The following is a 19,917-nucleotide window of genomic DNA, read 5'->3' on the forward strand; positions in this document are numbered from 1 at the left end:
TGTGCAGGATTGTGTTTTTTTATGGTAGTTGTATTACACAAAGGGATTGAAATTCGAAAATGTTCGGAATGAGTCAACCTTTGAGAGTTGCTTAATTTGGTTTGCTTTCATCCCTGGGGGGGGGGGGGGGGGGGCGGTAAATGCGATACTATCTATTCTGATAAAAGTCAGTCTACATATCTTGCGTTGGTGCTCCAGTGCAGGAAATGTTATCGCCGATTTTTTTTTAGAAACGATGGTCAAATCCTTTCAATTAGATGAACAAGAAGGACAAAAGAACAAGAACAAGAACACCAAGAAATTAATCCGCCTTATAGCATAAAAGCCATCATGGGTATATATTTGTCCTGGTGTGGAAACACGTGCATTGCATAACCATTGTTCCTCCTCTACAGGGCAAAGGCGAAATGTTCACTTGGTGGCTGGTCAAGGCAAACGAATCAGTGAATGAAAAGAACACCGCAACCGATGATAATCAAAACACAACGCCTCATCCACCAAAGGAAAAGAAAGGGGTGCACATCGACCAAATGATTGAAGAACTCATTTTGAACCCAGACAGCAACCTCCTCAGCAAGGACTTCGAATCTCTGCTGCAGTAAACGAAAACTCCATCCGGACTGGTTTAAAGCAATTGGCTTATTGCAATCTTCGGCAACACATTTTTACTATCAATTACAATTTCTCCTGAAACCTGAATGTCTTTTACACTCGGACTAGATGATAACATTCTCCTGTACATTTACCTTGAGTCGAAGGAAGAGGCCTGGAAATCCTGTACTTCAAATGTACACTTCTTCCAAACACACAGAAAGGGCCTTGACTCCCTTTGTGTAAACTTGGACTCATCAGGACAAATAAACTAGAACCAACGGAGTCTCCAGTCTTGAGTACAAGTGTGTTGCTTTACAAACAAACGCCGTTAAGAGGATTCGGATTTGATACATGCTAATAATGTGTGTGCTTACCTTCAACTGCAATGTTAGCAATAGTATAATTGTTATCATAGGCAAAACTACTTCGTGAGTAATAGACAAGTTCACATAGCGCACAACAACAATAAACAAAAGAAGAAAAAGCCTAATGAAGCTTTACACGTTATTGATTTTGAAGGTAACATTCAAGTTGACAATTCAGCACATCGAACGTCGAAGAAGAAGAAGAAGACATTTGTTCACAAGCATAAATGTTTCATTATTTTATAGTTTGGACCACTGCTATCTTACAGCTACAAAATCGCATTCTGTGCAATAGACAAGTTCATTATATCGGATAAGGTAGTTGTTGATAAATCTCATAATTATCACTCCAACGTCTACTTTTTACGCTGTTCATTTCCATCTATATCATCGACAACGACCATCAAAAGCTAAGCTAAAACGTTATAGCATCATGTGAGCAGTTCGGTGAGTTTCTGTTGGTGTTTTCTACACATTATGTGACACGTTTATATAGTTGCAACTTCAATCCATTAATACCAAATTCTGTTTATTCTGGGCATATTATCTTATTTTTATTTTCCAAGAGCAAAATAGGTAAGCAAAGCAAATCTTAATGAGGTGATTTAATCCGACTCGACGGTTGTCTTTCTCTTTAGTGTCTGTGAGTCACGTCCGCCTAGCTTCGTTTTTATGAACTGAGCAATAAACAAGCTGGTGTTTGGATTACCTTGCACCATTTTTTTTACATAAATAAAACAGTGCGAAACTATCAACAGATTGTTGTTTACTCGCCTCTTTTCTAACCCTTGCCAAAGCAATCGGGGTATCACTTCTCTGTCCGTGAACCACTTTATCGTTGTCTTACAGGGTTGGAGTGACTGTCGTAGGTATACCACATGTGTACTTCAAGAGATAAGTATAAATCAGATACAGAAACTGACAATGTATCACCTACAAATTCAACACTCTCACCTACAAATGCCTCCATGGTCTCGCCCCTGCCTATCTCTCCGACTCTCTTTCTCTCTATGTCCCTTCACGAACACTCAGATCATCTGCCGACTCCCTCAAGCTCAACATCCCCCACACCAAACTCAAAACAGCAGGTCAACGCTCATTTTCTTTCCAAGCACCTAGCCAATGGAACACACTACCTCTCCCCCTCCGCCAACAACAGTCCCTCGAATCATTCAAATCTGCACTCAAGACATTCCTTTTTTCCAAATAATCCATGCATTATACACTGCCCACCCCATCCCACCCTGAATAACTGTACATATTTTAATGGTTGATGGTGTGTGTGTGTGCTAGTGACTTTAAGTCTCCGTGTGTGTGAACGAGTGTATGTGCGCCTTGAGTCGCCTGTTGGTGAGATATGTGCGCGTTATAAATATTCGTATTATTATTATTATTATTAAAAACATACCACTGCAAAAGGAGAAATGTAATATGACCCAAAAAAAGTAATACATTTATCTCAACATACATGTGATACTTTTTCAGGATTTTTCTTTTTCAGTTTGATACATGAGGATGAACTAAGTTTAGACGGCACTCTGATTTCAATACAGACGTCTATTCAAGAGTTGTTATGCTCACAACCATGAATTTCATGCACCACATAAGCTACGTAAATACAGAACCTTCTTTAATTGTACAAATCAAATCAATTTCTTCTCTGCAGTTGTCAGTGAATATGTTAAAACGAAAACTAGGTGGTTCACATTGAAACAGATTTTTTTTTTTACATACAGTTAAACAGACGAATATTCCAACACACAAAAAACTGTTGGTCAAAAGGAACAATATTTCAACAGTGACGAATAAAGAGACGTCACCGGGTAACATATAGCACAACCATTTTAAGTCTACAGGCATGCAAGGGACTGCACTAAATACAATATTATTTGATGTGTTGTGTGGGGGAAAACACCACTGCTGGCTACAGAGCTTGTTGTTTTCCTACATAATATATTCATTAACAGTATCCTGGTTATATCGATCAAAAATCATCCGTTTAATAGACAGTTTGTACCATATCCAGTTCCTGTTTGCTAATTAACATAGTTTGCCTCTTTTCGGCGAGGGGAGGTTGTCCTGCATTAAATAAATTAATCCAGCTCGGGATATTATTTGCTCAAAACACATGTATTACACACAAAATGATACAGGTGCACTTCACAGTAAACTACACATTAAGGGATATCTTACAAAGAATTTGTGCTTTTCTGGTTTCTAAAACGTTACATAGTATTACAGGAATACAAAAAGTCCATGGACAATTTGCAGGACTATTACAAGGACCTAAACAGATCTTCTCCAGGTTATGCGCAGACAAATCGAGACTCTATTTGTTGTAAATATGTCATGAGAGCAAATATGTATTCTTTACTCAAATCTGTTGATGGTGCATATTTTGTATACGTGGGTATGCGTGGGTAAGTCTGAATATGTTAAACAACACACACATTTTTGCTAGGGTCACACGATCAGTTACAAGTATGAACGCATTATCTTCATTTGAACCTACTCAAAATATCGTCCCTTGCTTTTGGGGGAGGCGGGTACTCAAAAGACAATTTAAGTGTATTCTATTTACAATGTAATATATATGAGCATGAAAATGTAACCCACCTTCAACTAGAACTTTAAGATGTAAGATTTCACGAGCCAGTGTGCTTGAAATGCAGGTACTGACTCCACATTTCTATGAAGTAAGAAACAACGGTGTTAGGGTGTCTCTTCCTACAGCAAATCAATTATGAAAAGCAACGAAGTGATTCTGTGCACGCGATGCATTGATCTTGACAAGCCCCTTTAATTTTGGGGGAAGTGGAAAATGACAACGTGTGCCCGTGCGCAGGACACGGCGTACCACATACATTCCCTGTTGCTGACACTCAGCTGGTTTACGGCTTCGTGGAGCCTTGAATCGTAGCTTCGCATTTGTCTTTCTTTCACCGGTCTGTTGGCGCTAGCTCTAGCATCCAAGTCTGCTTCCGTTTCGGTTCTGTCTTCGGCATAGGCGTTGACTTGAACTTCCTTGATGCCTTGCTCTAATGATGAAATTGTTCCTTCTGATATCGAAGCAGAGCTGCATTCCTGCCTGGATGGTTGTGAAGACCGAACGGTTCTGAATCCCACGTCATCGTCTGCTGTGAGACAGGTTCTGATGTCAGGCGTCAGCGACAATGCAGCAGCGCCTGGTGTAGGAACATGCATTTGATCCTGTGTCGTGCTGGAGGAAGTTTGTCTTGCACGGGAAGCGTAGGCGGTTGTTCTTTCAGAGTTTGTCGACGCCACATGTTCTGTTTTGTTTTCTTCTCTGCAGTTGTCAGTGATATTCTTTTCTTTTATTCTCCCTTTGCTGCTGGTAGCTTCAGAAAGTGTCTTGTCTTCTGCGCCTTCTCTCTTTTCTTCCAAAGAATGTGAGGTGTTGTGATCACAGCTCTTGTCGTTTTGGTCGTCCTCTCCATCTGAAGGATTCAGTTTCTTCAAGTCATAGACATTCTCCTGGTCAATTTCCGAAGTGGAGTTTTTCCTGTGACTTTCATCAAATAGGTTACCGCGTTTGCTTGATTTCCCCTCGTGCGTGTTTTTTCCTCGACTTTTCTTGTCAGTCGATCCTTTCTGGTTTTCTAATGATCCCAAGGCGTCTCGCGGCGACGCACTACCTTTTTTCAAATGCGCGCTTTTGTGTTTTTTAGTTTGACCCGTTCCTTGACTACTGTGTTCTTCCTTAGCGAAAGAATGTTTTCTGTCCTCTGCGCCCTCTCTCTTTTCTTCCGAAGAGTCTGAGGTGTTGCGGTCATAGCCTTTTTCATTTTCGTCGTCCTCTCCCTCGGAAGGATTCAATATCATCAAGTCATAGATATTTTCCTTGTGACTTTTATCATGGTTTCCGTGTTTGCTTGATTTCCCTTTTCGTGTGTTTTTTCCTCGACTCTTTCTTTTCTTGTCAGTCGATCCTGTCTGGTGTTCAAAGGATTCCAATGCGGGTCGCTGCAACAGACTACCTTTCCTCACGTGCGCGCCTTTGTGTTTCTCAATTTGACTCGTTCCTTGACTACTCTGTTCTTCCTTAGCAGGAGAAGGTGATGAACTGATTTCTTTTGAGTCATCGGTGTTTGAGCATGAGTGGTTGTGTTCATTTCTATTTGGACTGGGAACGATTTCTGTAGGTTGCAGTTTATATCCTTCCTTGTGAAGTGTCGTCCGATCACCGGTCTGCCCTTTTCCTTTCTCTTCATCATCTCCTCCGTAAGGGTCGAATGACTTGTTTCCTCCTTCCGTATTTGCTTTCCTCTCCTTGTTTACAACAGCGATCTCTTCCATGACCTTCTTTGATAACTGCTGAGTTGACTGCCCGGTGAAGATCTCACTCTTAGAGACGTCGCCTTCTGGCTTGTCATCAATTTCCATGGGATGACATTTCGCATTACTACCTGTGAATTCTGCACAAGTAGCAATCGCAGCACCATCATTATAACAAACCTTCGAGACCTCATTCTCTGCCCCCACTGATGCTGGAGTTCCTCCTGGCAAGAAGACCACCACCTTCCTCTCCAAACCAGCAACAAGCTCGTAGCTTGTTAGAGTAATCTGGCGAAACAAAACAGAAGTTTACAGAGATAGTAAGATTCAAGATAAGACGAACAGTTATGCATCTAGCTGTGCAACAAAGTAGAAACAACACGTTTTCTAGGGTTCTACGCAAAATTCAAAAGCATCAGCACTCAGAATCGGTAACTTACTCCTATGAAAGAGTTATTTCTCTTGCCCTTCACACCCCATATCATCTCGTGAAGAAGTGTGGTTTTGAATGCTGAATGCCTTTTTTTAGAACTAGAAACAACCACAGCGGAACCAGATATTAAATAATGATTGTGTTCGCAATGCTCTAATAAGTTACCTTTGCTTCTAACGGAAACGCCAATTCATTTCCTGAGTATCGTGCGATAATGTTGACCTCCATGCCTTGCTTCTGAAGAGCCTTCACAAAGCGGAACACAGCCACGTTCTGTGAAGATGACAGCCTCTGTGTATCAGCCGTCACAATTAAGATGTCATTTGCTGGAATGTCCGTACCTGTGAAAAAGTGTTAACTTCAATATAATCAAATACACTACAAATCTCCTGACTGTTCTTCTCCCAAAAACTCTCTCTCTCTCTCTCTCTCTCTCTCTCTCTCTCTCTCTCTCTCTCTCTTTCTCTCTCTCTCTCTCTCTCTCTCTCTCTCTCTCTCTCTCTCTCTCTCTCTCTCTCTCTCTCTCTCTCTCTCTCTCTCTCTCTCTCTCTCTCATTCACATGCTCGTTCGTGAGCAACTAAGACATTCAAACATTGTATTTTAAACAAACTCTCGATGCGTTGTGGTTTGTTGTATTCTTTCTTTCTGTCTTCATTGCTGTCTTCCTGACTGAAGTTAAACTTGCTGTATAATTAACCTTTTGTAAAACACCTCCAGTATTTTACAACCTACATCAAGTCTCCTGCACAATAGCCGTCATAAATGTAGCTAGATAGTGAGCACAGCATTAATAATAATAATAATAATAATAATATGGGAGATTTATAGAGCGCTTGACGTTCTCTAAGCGCTTTACAGTGAATTGATGAAAGGCCAAGACAGATGAAGTAGTCCACACGTTGAACATCTCTCATGCTGGGTATTTTCGTGTTTCTATAACCCACCGAACTCTGACATGGATTACAGGATCTTTTCCGTGCGCACTTGGTCTTGTGCTTGCGTGTACACAAGAAGGGAGTTAAGTCACTAGCAGGTCTGCACATAAGTTGACCTGGGAGATCGGAAAAATCTCCACTTTTAACCCACCAGGCGGCAGCGACCGGGATTCGAACACACGACCTTCCGATTAGGAGGCCGACGTCTTACCACCACGCCACTGCATTCTACCTGATGGTTCTCCTAACCACTCTGCTTCCACCCTCCCTCTACATTCACGCCCCTCAACCCAATCCTCTCACACTGTCTGATGTAGTGAAAACACCTGCGAACCAGTGAAGGACAATATCTCAATTCACATAAAACAACATCGGTTGTCTACTGACCAACTCTCAGGTTATCCTTCAGGTACGCTGCCAACACATCTCCACACAGACTGCAGTCCAGGATTGTGCCTGACCCATGATTTGCATGTGACATCAGCATTGGCCTCACGCCCGTTGTTGGCAGTGGACACTCATCGATCTGCGTACAGTCGGTGACGTAAGTATACAGTGTAGGTGACGTCACATCTGACGTCAGAGATGGTTTTGCCTTTCTTGCGGACGGCTCTGTGAGTTGCAATATAGTCTGAACAGCTGGTGGGCATCTGAATGAAATGGGCAACTGCTTCAGGACAAAACTTTGTAGGCCATTTGCAGCCCATATCCCGGCACACCAGATTCGGCACTCTGGAAGCTGATCTATGATCTGCTCGATGGCTGGGAAGTCAGCTACATCAATCTCATCTACGATGAGGCAGATGAGTCTGCCATCAGCTCGCTGCTTCAGACGGTTGACAAGATGCTGGAAGCTGGTCTTCACGTCATCGGTGTCATTTGAGAGGCTGTCAGTGTCGATCTTTCCTGAGCCGCTTGTGTCTTCCTCCCGATGCAAAGCGTCAACGATCTGCACGACAAAAAGAGCACAAGAAATCCGTGGTTAAAAGGCAGGTTAAAGGCAAAGATGTCTGTAACTCTCTGCTTTACATATTGCCCTTTCCTGCATTGACATAGTCTATCGGCTTAAAGCCTCACTCCACCTCAAATAAGGTTTACAGAACGATGGAATCTTTCACGAAATAAGCAATTCTAACCTTATGGAACACGCTTCCACTAGCATTTAACATCAATAAATGACACAGTTCGTTTGAATGGCTATTTAGCATGCGTAAACCACACACCAGTTCTCCTGGTTTATTGAACCCCAGAGCGATCGTGGACCCGGGTGACCCACTTTACCTTTTTCACATACGTGATGAATTACGTCGTCAGTCTGTGGTTTTAATGCGACTCGCTGTATCTGCAATAGCATGTTATTGTGTACCTCTGAATCTAAAATGCAACAAACGACTGCGTGTGGCACGAACTGAGCGGTGGCGGTTGACCGTTCAAAGAAACAGGCGATATTCAGAAAATGTGTCTGCTTGGGCAAACACGACATTGCAAGACATGCTTCCGGGCTCCCTTTTTTCAAACTTTCAAAACTTCGAATTGTACTGATCTTGTATTGATGAAAAAAGAATGATTTTATGATTTAAGAATATTTGTTCTACATGCTGTCAATTTCCTATTTTGATTTTAAAAGTTAGTTCTAGCGCCAAAACGAGGCTTCCGATTTGTTTTATATTACATCCGTTTCTAACTGCACGAAATAAATTGTTTGAAAATGTCTCACTCTCAACGGAAAGCAGCCAGGATGCTCCCGAGCGGTAAGCGTTCAAATGGAAGTATGTTTGTACTGTCTGTAAAAGCTCGGGAGGCTCAGGAATCAGAAACAGATGGTTAACAGGAGGCTGAGTGTGGCTTTAAGCCCGGTTATGTTAATAAAGTGTTTGCATTTCTTGTTGTTATTTTAAGTCCTATAGGGATACAGGGTTGCGACACTTGGACTGTGTTTGTATAGTGTTTGGTTAACTTCCGCCCAGGTGTGCGGCAGGCACTACTATACATATATAGATTAAATCTGATCAATGTTGGACACATACCTGCTGATGGATGATGAGGGACACTGGCGACGTCCCAGCTTCTATAGTTAGCACGCACACGTAAGATCCAGCCTTTACCCACTGCAAGCCCTTCACTGTCAACACCATCGTCTTTCCTGAACCAGGTGATCCGTTGATGTAAACGTACTTGTCTATTGAGTCCAGAACCTCAATGTGTTGTGGAAACAAAACTGCAGCGGTAAAACGTCGTCCTGTTTCGTGTACTGCCTGCCCCAAGGTTCGAACAATCGCTCGTTGCTGTTCTGATGTCCATACCGTTACAGATGAGAAAGGACCACAGAATCTGAACAACAAAAAATACACATCTAGGGGTACAAAAGTGATTGGGTGACATTTTTTTATTGCACAACTGTAAGAAGTAAAAAGAAAACGTAATGATGATAATGATGACTTTTTTCAAGTCAAGTCAAGTCAAACAGTTTATTTACCAAATGCAAAGCACAGGATTTTGTTATGGTGTATGCATAAAACTTCACACTCCTTCCACACGCATATATCACAACAACTATGTACAGACAAAGTGTTCAATCTCACTGGGCCCACTACGTGTGCACACCAACCAGACAGTTCAAAACGGACTGGTTGTTCCTTTAGCACCAATCTGACAGGAGTAATCACAGGTTGCATGGATAAAGATAAATGAATTCCCTAAAAATCATATCTAAAAATATAGTCATCAATATAATAAATCCGAGTACATGCTAACACAGTTATTCAAAGGACACAACCCTTACATCTATTAAGATATTTCATTTAAGGATACTCGATCCATTTCAAAACTTTAACTGACACATATCACAGATCTAACAGATCTAAGAACGATCCACCATTGAGGCCGCAAGGACTGCCTCAGGAAAGAAACTGTTTCTGAAACGAGAAGTCCTGCTCTTCAGAGCGCGGAAGCGCTTGCCTGACGGGAGGAGCTCGAACAGATGGCCGGCTGGGTGAGATGAGACTGCCACTATACCCCTAACTCTCTTTGCTAAACGTGAGCTGTACAGTGAGGCGACTGACGGAAGTTCGCAACCCACAATACGAGACGCTTGTCTGACAATGCGCTCCAGCTCTTCCTTGTTCCTAGCACTGGCACCGCTAAACCACACGGTGACTGAAAAACACAGAATGCTTTCTACAGTGGCCCTATAGAACTGCTTTTGGATGGCTTGGTTCAGTCTAAATTTCTTCAGCTGTCTAAGGAAGTGAAGCCTCTGCTGACACTTCTTGATGATGGGCTCTGTGTTTTTGTCCCATGTGAGGTCGCTCGAGATGATTGTGCCTAAAAATCTAAAGGAGTCGACCTGCTCAACACTTACACCGTTGATCTCTAAAGGGGTGAGTGCGAGTTTGTTCTTTCTAAAATCTACAATCATTTCTTTGGTTTTAGAGACATCTACGTAATAATATTGCCTTTACAAGAAAAATGAAGACATAGTGTGAGAAGACTACATGCTGGAAAAAGAGTTTTTTTAACACGGTTTTATTCCCTAAAAACGCCTAAAAATATTTAAAGAGCTTAACAAATATAAGTCCATGTGAAGCATTACACATTTCTAACACCGCCTTTCTTTAAAAAAAAAATCAGCAGTCAAAGCTTGTTTGTTTTCCACAGCAAAATGAATCAGGTAGACTTAGCCTCCTGTTTTTTCATCGTACGCACAGTTATTTAGCCAAAAGATGTTAAATACGTTTCAAACCTTCCAATAATCTGTTCATAGACGCCGTCGTCGATAATTTGCTCCTTATCTGGAAATTGTTGCTTCCAACATTGTGCAAAGTTTCTGGCGTTCTCATCGGTCATAGCTTGGTGTTTGGCTGGCAAGTCGTCCGCACACAGACACACGTCTTCAACTCGTCTTGTAGTCCTTAAAGCTGTCGCTAGTTCCTAGAAGAAATTGACATAATTTTGATATCTAACATGTAAAGGAAAGTATGCTCCATGTAGATTAGGGAGACGAAGTGGAACATGTTTTTTGAAAAACCTTAAAACACGAATTAAACTCGCAGCTAGCAATCATGAAAGAAAAGAGACAATCCACACGTACGCTTTTTCTGTTATGCAATTAGAAATTGTTGCAGAAAAGACTATACCTGCCTGTTCTTACAGGACATTTATCCAATTGTAACAACCTACTATATAACGCAGATTGATTGAGAAATTGTATATGTTGAAACATTATTGAAACATTCTTTTCACTGCACCCTACTAAATATAAATGCTACATACACAAACGGTGACCTGATTACCTCTCTTAGAACAGGCTGAAGATCTAGTGCATCCTTCAGTAAGCTCCGGCTGAGGTTCGGCAGAACCAACATTGCAGACACAGGTATTGTGCAAGGGATGTCACTCACAAGGTGAAGGATAACTTCCCTTTCCTTCCGTATGAGGGCAAGGACCTTCTCTAGTACTTTAATGATGAGATCAAGCTTCTCTGATTCGTTCACGGACATTTCGTCGAATGTGTCTCCAACCGCTTTCACATCTATGATGATAATTCCGTAGGATTTGTGGAAGATCATCACATCGATTTCTCCTCGTCTGTACTGAGATGCAAGGTCTCCAGGTTTTGGAAAAGGAATGTGTGGTTTCTCGCCGGGTTTATCGGTGGGTAGACGTGTTCGCTTGTTTAGGTATTCGTCAAAGATCACACCGGACATGACAAAACACGTCATGATTGTTGATAATTCTTGAAGGCATTTTAGAATACGTTCTCTTGCTTCATCAGCCCTGCATTAGAGAGACAAACACACACACACACACACACACACACACACACACACACACACACACACACACACACACACACACACACACACTTGCTTACAAACAAAATGTTCAACAGCCACAACAAAATAGCATGTGAAACAAGTTCTTTCTTGAATTTGAAAAAAAGTACCTCTGACAAAACACGTCAATTAGCTGAATGGGTCCTATGAGAGTACGGGTTACTGTATAAATGTTTGTAAATAAAAAAGGAGAGTTGTGCACAAACACAAAACCATAACCCCACATAATGTTCAATTTATCCATGTCAGGTCTCTCACAAATTTTGATTTTGGCTTGACAGTAAACATACATCGCAGCTCCAACGTCATACAAATAAAATAGAATAAAATGATAAATGAGTGAAAACACAGACAGATAGACACAGACAGGCAGGCAGCCGGACAGACAGACAGAGAGGAATACTCACCTGACGTTACTCTGTGGTGTAAGTTCACTAGTAAAGCAACCATGGAATTGTGTTGCCCAAGCTCTCTTGGCTACGTTAAAGAGTATTGGTGGAACAAAGTAGGTTTGCTTATGAAGACCTGGAAAAGTCTTGACAAGAAAATCGTGCATTTCTCTTTCCATAGCCTGCTTTGCAGTTGGTAAATTGCTGCTGTCTGCTTTCCGTTTAGTCCTGTTGATAAGTAAAATAATATGGCTGTTTTGTCTTTGTTTTGACTGGTAGTAATTTACTTTTCATTTAACATTGAATTTCAAAATCTACTACATTTAGCGAGACATGCAAGAACACACACACACACACACACACACACACACACACACACACACACACACACTCACATACACACTCACACATGCACACACACACACACACACACACACACACACACACACACACACACACACACACACACACACACACACACAAACACACGAGATAGTATCAGGAAAGTAAAATTTTCAACAGTAGATAGGCAGAAAGATAAAGCTGATCCAAAACAACTTTCACTCACACTTTCCTGGCAGTAGCATCCACAGATTGGCTGGATGTGCCGCGCTCCTGCTGGTGCTCAAGATCCAGCATTATCTTGTCCGTCTTTGTATCGCCTGAAGTACCATGTTGTGTAGGTAGCACTTTGTCTGCATGAAACATTGCCTGTTTTGAGTTCTCTTCACACGTTCTCGGTTTCCTTGACGCAAGATGAATTGTTAGGGTGTTTCCCTGAATCTCTTTTGTTCTGGTCTTCTTTGGAGATTGTTCTGTTGAAGCTGGTCTAATTGGTGAATCATTTGAATCAAGCTTCTCTGGAGCAGCAGATACTTTCAGTTTCTCTGACGTATTGTTTGCTTTCTCTCCATCTGAAGCATCCTGCACTCTTGTCTTGTCTGAAGATTCCTGTGCTCTTTTCTTGTCGGAAGTATCCAGCGCTTTTGTCTTCTCTGAAGTATCCTGAACTCGTTTCTTGTCTGAAGTATCCTGAACTCGTGTCTTGTCTGAAGTATCCTGGGCTCTTGTTTTCTCTGAAGTACCCTGAACTCGTGTCTTGTCAGAAGTATCCTGGGCTCTTGTCTTGTCTGAAGTACCCTGAACTCGTGTCTTGTCTGAAGTATCCTGAACTCGTGTCTTGTCTGAAGTATCCTGAACTCGTGTCTTGTCAGAAGTATCCTGAACTCGTGTCTTGTCTGAAGTATCCTGAACTCGTGTCTTGTCTGAAGTATCCTGAACTCGTGTCTTGTCAGAAGTATCCTGAACTCGTGTCTTGTCAGAAGTATCCTGAACTCGTGTCTTGTCTGAAGTATCCTGAACTCGTGTCTTGTCTGAAGTATCCTGAACTCGTGTCTTGTCTGAAGTATCCTGAACTCGTGTCTTGTCAGAAGTATCCTGAACTCGTGTCTTGTCTGAAGTATCCTGAACTCGTGTCTTGTCTGAAGTATCCTGAACTCGTGTCTTGTCTGAAGTACCCTGAACTCGTGTCTTGTCTGAAGTATCCTGAACTCGTGTCTTGTCTGAAGTATCCTGAACTCGTGTCTTGTCTGAAGTATCCTGGGCTCTTGTTTTCTCTGAAGTACCCTGAACTCGTGTCTTGTCAGAAGTATCCTGGGCTCTTGTCTTGTCTGAAGTATTCTGGGCTCTTGCCTTGTCTGAAGCATCATGTGTTCTTGTCTTCTCGGAGGCATCCTGGGCCCTTGTCTTCTCTGAGGCATCCTGGGCCCTTGTCTTCTCTGATGCATTCTGGGCCCTTGTCTTCTCTGAGGCAACCTGGGCTCTTGTCTTCTCTGAGGCATCCTGGGCTCTTGTCTTCTCTGAGGCATCCTGGGCCCTTGTCTTCTCTGAGGCATCCTGGGCCCTTGTTTTCTCTGAGGCATCCTGGGCCCTTGTCTTCTCTGAGGAATCCTGGGCCCTTGTCTTCTCTGAGGTATCCTGCACTCTGGTCTTATCTGATGCATCGTTCATTCTTTTTATCTCTGAAGTATCTTGTCCTTTCGTCTTCTCTAAAGCATCATTTGCGTTTGTCTTCTCTGGAGCGTTGTGTGCTGTTATTTTATCTGAATTGGCACTATTTACAGCTGACGTGCTTTTCTTGCTATGCTCTTTAACATAATCTAAAGCTGCATTTTCTCTTTTGTCCCTTCCGTTGTTAACCCAAGCAACTGTGTGTTGATTCTGCCCTGAGGATGATTTTCTTTGCTTCTGAGACGTAGTTACAACAATTGTGTCTTTTCCCTTTGGAAATTGTCGAGGATCTGTGTTTCTGTCCCCATGTGATGTCTCTGTGCGCTGTGTAGCATCTTTTTCAGAATGCCCACTGGCGGAAAGTGCACTATCTCTCTCTTTCTGAATGCTTTCTTCCGTGTCCTGCACAATAGAAGTTTGTTTTTTAGGATAATTATGGTGACTTTCATTCTTGGCTTGTCCCAGGGGCTCTGCGTATTTCTTTTGGGTGTGCGTCCCTGTGGGTGAATTTTTGGTCCTCGACACGCTATCTTCCGACGGATGGGCTGCGTCTCTTTGTGTGAGAGTGGGATATCTACACTCTTCATAAGTCATACATTGCCCGCTCTGCTCTTGTGGGTTCCTCCCTTTTCTTCCCGTTTTCTTGGCACTAGCTTTTGTTTGATGTTGGGTCTGAATTCCTTTTTCCTCTGTTTGACCATCTAAGGTTTTATCCCTCACATGTACCATAGTCCACGATGTTGTTACATGTTCACTTTCTCGTGTCCTTTCTCTCGTCAAACTGTCCACGCCTTTTGGGGTTTCTTTCTCGCCCTTTTGTTTTGCAGCGCCGTTTATGTCTTCTGTGAAATATCTGGGTCTCGACGGTGTTCCAGATTGTCTCCCTGTCATTGTCCATGTTGGACATTCCTGTTCTTTCATTTCGTTCCTTGTTTCACGTTGTGTTACAATGTTTTCGTCACCGTTTACAGTGATGGCTCTTACAACATCCTGGGGGCTCTTTTGTGCTTGGTGAGGTTGAACATTCGTCTGGCCTTTCGCGTGTGATTGCGAATCAGAAAAATCGAGCTCGTTGTGTATCGGTACACCAAATAAATGGGTTGTGAGGTTTTTGGTGTCATCTACTGTCATTCGGTTGTGTTCTTTTTTCTTCTTTTGAACACCAGAAGCTGAATAGGTCGTCTTAAGTACAGCTTCCTGTCTATGTTGTAAGTGCGTACAGTCAGATGATTCCTTCTTTGTTGCACTCTCATGTGATGCATTTTTCTTTCCTGTATAATGTGTTGCCTGCCCGGTGTGGAATGATAAGCAGTTAAAGGTTCTTTCTTTATCCCGAGGTCTAAAAGCATCACCATTATGTCTGTTAAAAGCAAATGCCTGCCCTGGTACATCCGCATCTTTGCAGTCTCGTTCGCAGTACTCTAGACTCCCTTTTTCAACTTCATTTTCTCCGTTCTTTGCGTCGGTCTCTTTGCGTTTTTTTACGTTCAAACGCAATTCTTTGTCAGTGGATTTTGTTCTGACTTGTTTTGCAATGGAATGTCTAACATCAGACCTGAATGCGTCATCATCGTCGTTGGTTTCCATGGTGTGGTGAATGTTGGCACCTGAGCATTAGCTACAGATGGCACGAATGTGAAAAAACACAATGCTGTTGCAAAGGTTTTGGTCTGTTTCTCTAGACTTATGGCTTAAAATACGCCTGAAACAATTTCAAATAATGCATTGTTAATTATACATCTTATGGAGGTTTATTTTGCTTTCTGGGTTAATACACTGTTCTCGCTTTAAAAAAACGCGATTTAAAGATGAAAATGTCATGTTTAAAGAAGAAAACAATTACAATTATGAGACTTTAAAACAACGTCATTCTACAGTCTGCAACGTTCGTTTATTTGATAGCGACAAAAACAAATCATTCGTTTATTCAGAGTTACAGGACCTTTGGAAACCAACGTTGAGTAATGTGCACTTATAAGCAGGATTACTTGTTCAAAATAAATAATCATATACCGATGTATACAGATTTTGGAATGGATTGTCGAATTCAATGGCACAATAAGACTGTTGATATATATATATATAATGTGTAATCTTAGAAAACAAATTATTGCGACAAATTTTGTACCCCGACAAATCATTCATTACCGAATCATTTTCTTCAAACTGTCTATGCCAAGGCCCACGTGACCCCCGCTCAAGTAAGTGTACCGCCAAAATCGAACAGATAGAACGTAAGGTACCAATTAAGAATCGACTAAAATTCAGGATAGGCCCAACTTGGCAACTTGTAGATACGCAAAGAGAGCCTATATAAATTATCCGTCCAGAACATAGAGAATACTACATGGCTTGCTGTGTCGTACCAGATTTACACGAGGTTTTTTTTTAAATAGTGAACTGCGAGCGAAAGCCATGTAGTATTCTGTTTATCCTACATACCGAACTTACGTGTCTTTTACTCGAAACGTCCCGCAGTCGAGACGGCGACATTGAAGACGCTTCTTTTGGAACCTCGATCTCTTCCAAAGCCTTGTGCAATCTCTTACGTCAAAGCAAAGAAACGTCACTCTGGAAAGTGTAGCGTGACGTGTTAGTTCAAAATAATTATCGAGGGGAATTGGCGAGCACAATTTTCTTTCCGTAATGACGTTTGTCTCGGTGACTTTGGCATCATATGCAGTGGAAAAACAGGTCCCTGCCAGACTTGCTTGACATGACATCATTTACATGATGCACACACGTGTGGTTTGAACGATATTGTTATGTAATGAGTGGTTTTTCTCACGTTTGTGGGATAAAGGTTGTTTTGTTTGTTTATCTTTTTTTCTAAATTGCAAAAGTTTCATTTCTGGATGATCACTGGTGTAATTGTGCTAGTCCTGTAAACACTCGTGACATTTTCTTGATAGTTGATGTGCTACAGCGATGCTCAGTCATATGCGTGACTGCAACATGCCACGAGACGTACTCAGCAATGATCGCTATCTCTGAATAACGTTCTAGACCGATTATTGATATGGCTGTATTTGCGTATGTAAAAGTCGCCAAGTTGGGCCTATCCTCAATTGTAGTCGATTTTTAATTGGTACCTTACGTTTTTGTCCGGTCGATTTTGGGGGGTACATTAACTTGAGCGGGGGTCACGTGGCCCCAGAGAAAGAAATCTTTGCTCCTAAATGTGTGCCAGATAGCCCAAGTCAAGTGCATTTAATGGCATAAAAAGTTTAGAAATCATACGGGAATGAATGTTATGTCGGGGTACGACATTTAATGTTATTTTGGATCGTTGAATTGATCTGGATCAGCCTCAAACTGATTACGGAGTATCCTGCCTTGTTTCTTCCACTTGTCCAACACTGAAGTCTGGCTTCGCTGGTCTTGGTGAAGAGTATCCTTACCCCCTGCTGCCCATTGTCCAACTCCACGCGTCCTGTGGACAAGGATTCGCCATGCAAGTAAAAACGTAAACACAAAGACATTAGTGTTTCAGCAATGCAATTAAAAATACACTATGATCGTTTGCATTCAACAAATTGCCAACCACCTACTCAGGGTGAGTATGATATTACCGTAAGTGCTTAGAAGCACTAAACTAATCAATCGCTCTTCATTTGGTATGATTCAGGAAACGTAACTACGTCATTACGAGAACGTGTTTCTTAGTACCTTTTTTTGGGCCTAAGGACACCCTTTTACTGTGTAAACATATAAGTAGCGAATGATGGTGATTATGTACACGGGGAGGAAAGTATCTTTAAGCCAAACAAATTGAAAGCTTTTTGTGTGTATCTGTGCAACAATTTCGTATCACACGAGACTGTATAGCATGCTTCCTTAACTCTGAAACTATTGAATGCCTACACAATGGTTAGCATTCATGAAAACCCTTGAAAAATAATTACACGTAAGCTTGAATGAATGCAGTATGAAGTCTATGAAAAGTATTGGAGTGTGAAGAGTTGTTAAATACAAATACGGCAGACGAATACAGTATGAACAGTGTCACATTCCAAACACGGCGGCGTTTGACACTTATGTGGTCCACAAAGATTGCTGCTTGTAACTCGAGATCCCATGACATAGTCGGTTTTGAAAAATAAGTGTAGCTTGTGACAAGAACACGCGGTCACACGATCATTATAACTATAGCACACACTCATACACACACACAGTGAAATACACACACACAGTGAAATACACACACACACACACACACACACACACACACACACACACACACACACACACACACACACACACACACACACACACACACACGTGATTTGTAACCATTATAACAAAACGTACGTTGCAAATGTGGCTTTCTCATAAAAAAGAAAACTGAGAGAAAAGGCAAATGTATGAGTAACAATGACATGGCCCAGCAGCCAGCATCATTTCCTCGACAGATCTAGTCTTCTTTAAAATACCATGTGCCGCAGTCTAGTAATTAGCCAATTGGCGTAAATACACCGACAAGTAAGATTTCGAGATAGCTGCCAAAGGGATTATGTCCGCCTAAGTACCTTTTTATACCATATGCGGAATAAATCAAAAAGTCATACCCTGCTGCTCGAAGTTTTATCAGCGTGTAAGGGTTTGAATCATATACCTGCAGTGTCAAATCATGTATTTCAATCTCAAGTGATCCTAATTAAAATACAAGTACTTAAAAACACATGTGTTAGTTTCGAAGTCGATTGTGTCTTCCCTGTTTGCCCTTACCTCTCTACAGAAAATACTGTTTTAACCGACAAAGCTTTTGCAAATCAAACATGTAAGTAATCTTCTCAAATTGTTGTGAAAAGAGGCAGGGTAAAAATGTCATTTTCCAAGTTATGTGGTGTGCGTTTCTCTTAAGTGGCTTACTTGGACATTGAGCTTCTTTACTGGATAGCGTTGAGCTTTTTCCCTAAAATAATGTTGTTAATCTTATAAAGGAAGATATGCACCCTGATAGAACTATTTGCATACAATTTGTTTGTTTGTTTGTTTGCTTGCTTAACGCCCAGCCGACCACGAAGGGCCATATCAGGGCGGTGCTGCTTTGACATATAACGTGCGCCTCACACAAGACAGAAGTCGCAGTACAGGCTTCATGTCTCACACAGTCACATTATTCTGACACCGGACCAACCAGTTTGCATACGATGATTAGCTTTCATTGCAAAATATAACATGACATATGGTTGCCTAAAGCTGTGCAATAACAAGACCAAGAGGAATTATGCAATCCCCTGCAACAGCTTTACAAGACGCATAATATATTTGCAAAGCCAACCATATGTGCCTGAAGGATTTGTTCCTTTCGGCGTGATATCAATTCAATAGGCTGTATTTTACGGAAGTAAATACGTACATTACGAGTATAACAGTTCTCAATGACGTAATAAACAGTGTGATGAAAGAGAAAGTATAGTGTGTCGTCAGCATCCAACATTCAATCAGATGACTTTTTTTTTTTTTTTTTTTTTTAATGAATGACACATAAACACTGTCTCAACGAAGATATGTTACACTCTGGTATGTAAGCAGCGTTATTACTAGTCGTCGTTTATTCAACGTATCAGCGTCTAGGGGTCAGGGTAATACTGTATGCCAAACTAATATTAACATTGATAGTAAAAACTGAAATGATTGTAGTTATTTAGGAGAGTTAAACATGGAATTGTCAGAAGAAAAAGACAGGTAGGTGCCAAAGAATTAATCAATATAGTTGCTATGGAGTACTAGTAGTAGTAGTCGTAGTAGTCGTAGTAGTAGTAGTAGTAGTAGTAGTAGTAGTAGTAGTAGTAGTAGTGGTAGTAGTAGTAGTAGTAGTAGTAGCAGCAGTAGAAGTAGGGGTAGTAGCAGCAGCAGGAGTAGTAGTAGTAGTAGTAGTAGTAGTAGTGGTAGTAATAGTAGTAGGGGTAGTAGCAGCAGGAGTAGTAATAGTAGTAGTAGTGGTAGTAGTAGTAGTAGTAGTAGTAGTGGTAGTAGTAGTAGTGGTAGTAGTAGTAGTAGTGGTAGTAGTAGTGGTAGTAGTAGTAGTAGTGGTAGTAGTAGTGGTAGTAGTA

At 41.5% G+C, this 19,917-nt stretch overlaps 2 protein-coding genes across 2 annotated transcripts in view; one reads left to right on the plus strand and one right to left on the minus strand.

The window, feature by feature from the left end:
- LOC138967747 (atrial natriuretic peptide receptor 1-like) overlaps positions 1-602 on the plus strand; it is a 31,543-nt gene extending 30,941 nt beyond the window's left edge. Inside the window, exon 21 of the mRNA XM_070340403.1 lies at positions 396-602. Coding sequence (XP_070196504.1) covers positions 396-602 — 207 coding nt within the window. The remainder of the gene's footprint in view (positions 1-395) is intronic.
- On the minus strand, positions 123-16,133 carry LOC138966960 (uncharacterized). Its single transcript, XM_070339369.1, has 8 exons — positions 12,417-16,133; positions 11,867-12,076; positions 10,917-11,400; positions 10,367-10,554; positions 8,652-8,955; positions 7,012-7,573; positions 5,854-6,029; positions 123-5,543 (listed from the first exon to the last, which is right to left on the minus strand). The coding sequence occupies exons 1-8, from the start codon at positions 15,443-15,445 to the stop codon at positions 3,759-3,761; spliced, it is 6,738 nt and encodes a 2,245-aa protein (XP_070195470.1). The 5' UTR covers positions 15,446-16,133; the 3' UTR covers positions 123-3,758.
- Positions 16,134-19,917: the final 3,784 nt, after the last annotated feature.

Source organism: Littorina saxatilis, linkage group LG5, assembly GCF_037325665.1.
Source record: "Littorina saxatilis isolate snail1 linkage group LG5, US_GU_Lsax_2.0, whole genome shotgun sequence".
Taxonomy (NCBI): Eukaryota; Metazoa; Mollusca; class Gastropoda; order Littorinimorpha; family Littorinidae; genus Littorina; species Littorina saxatilis.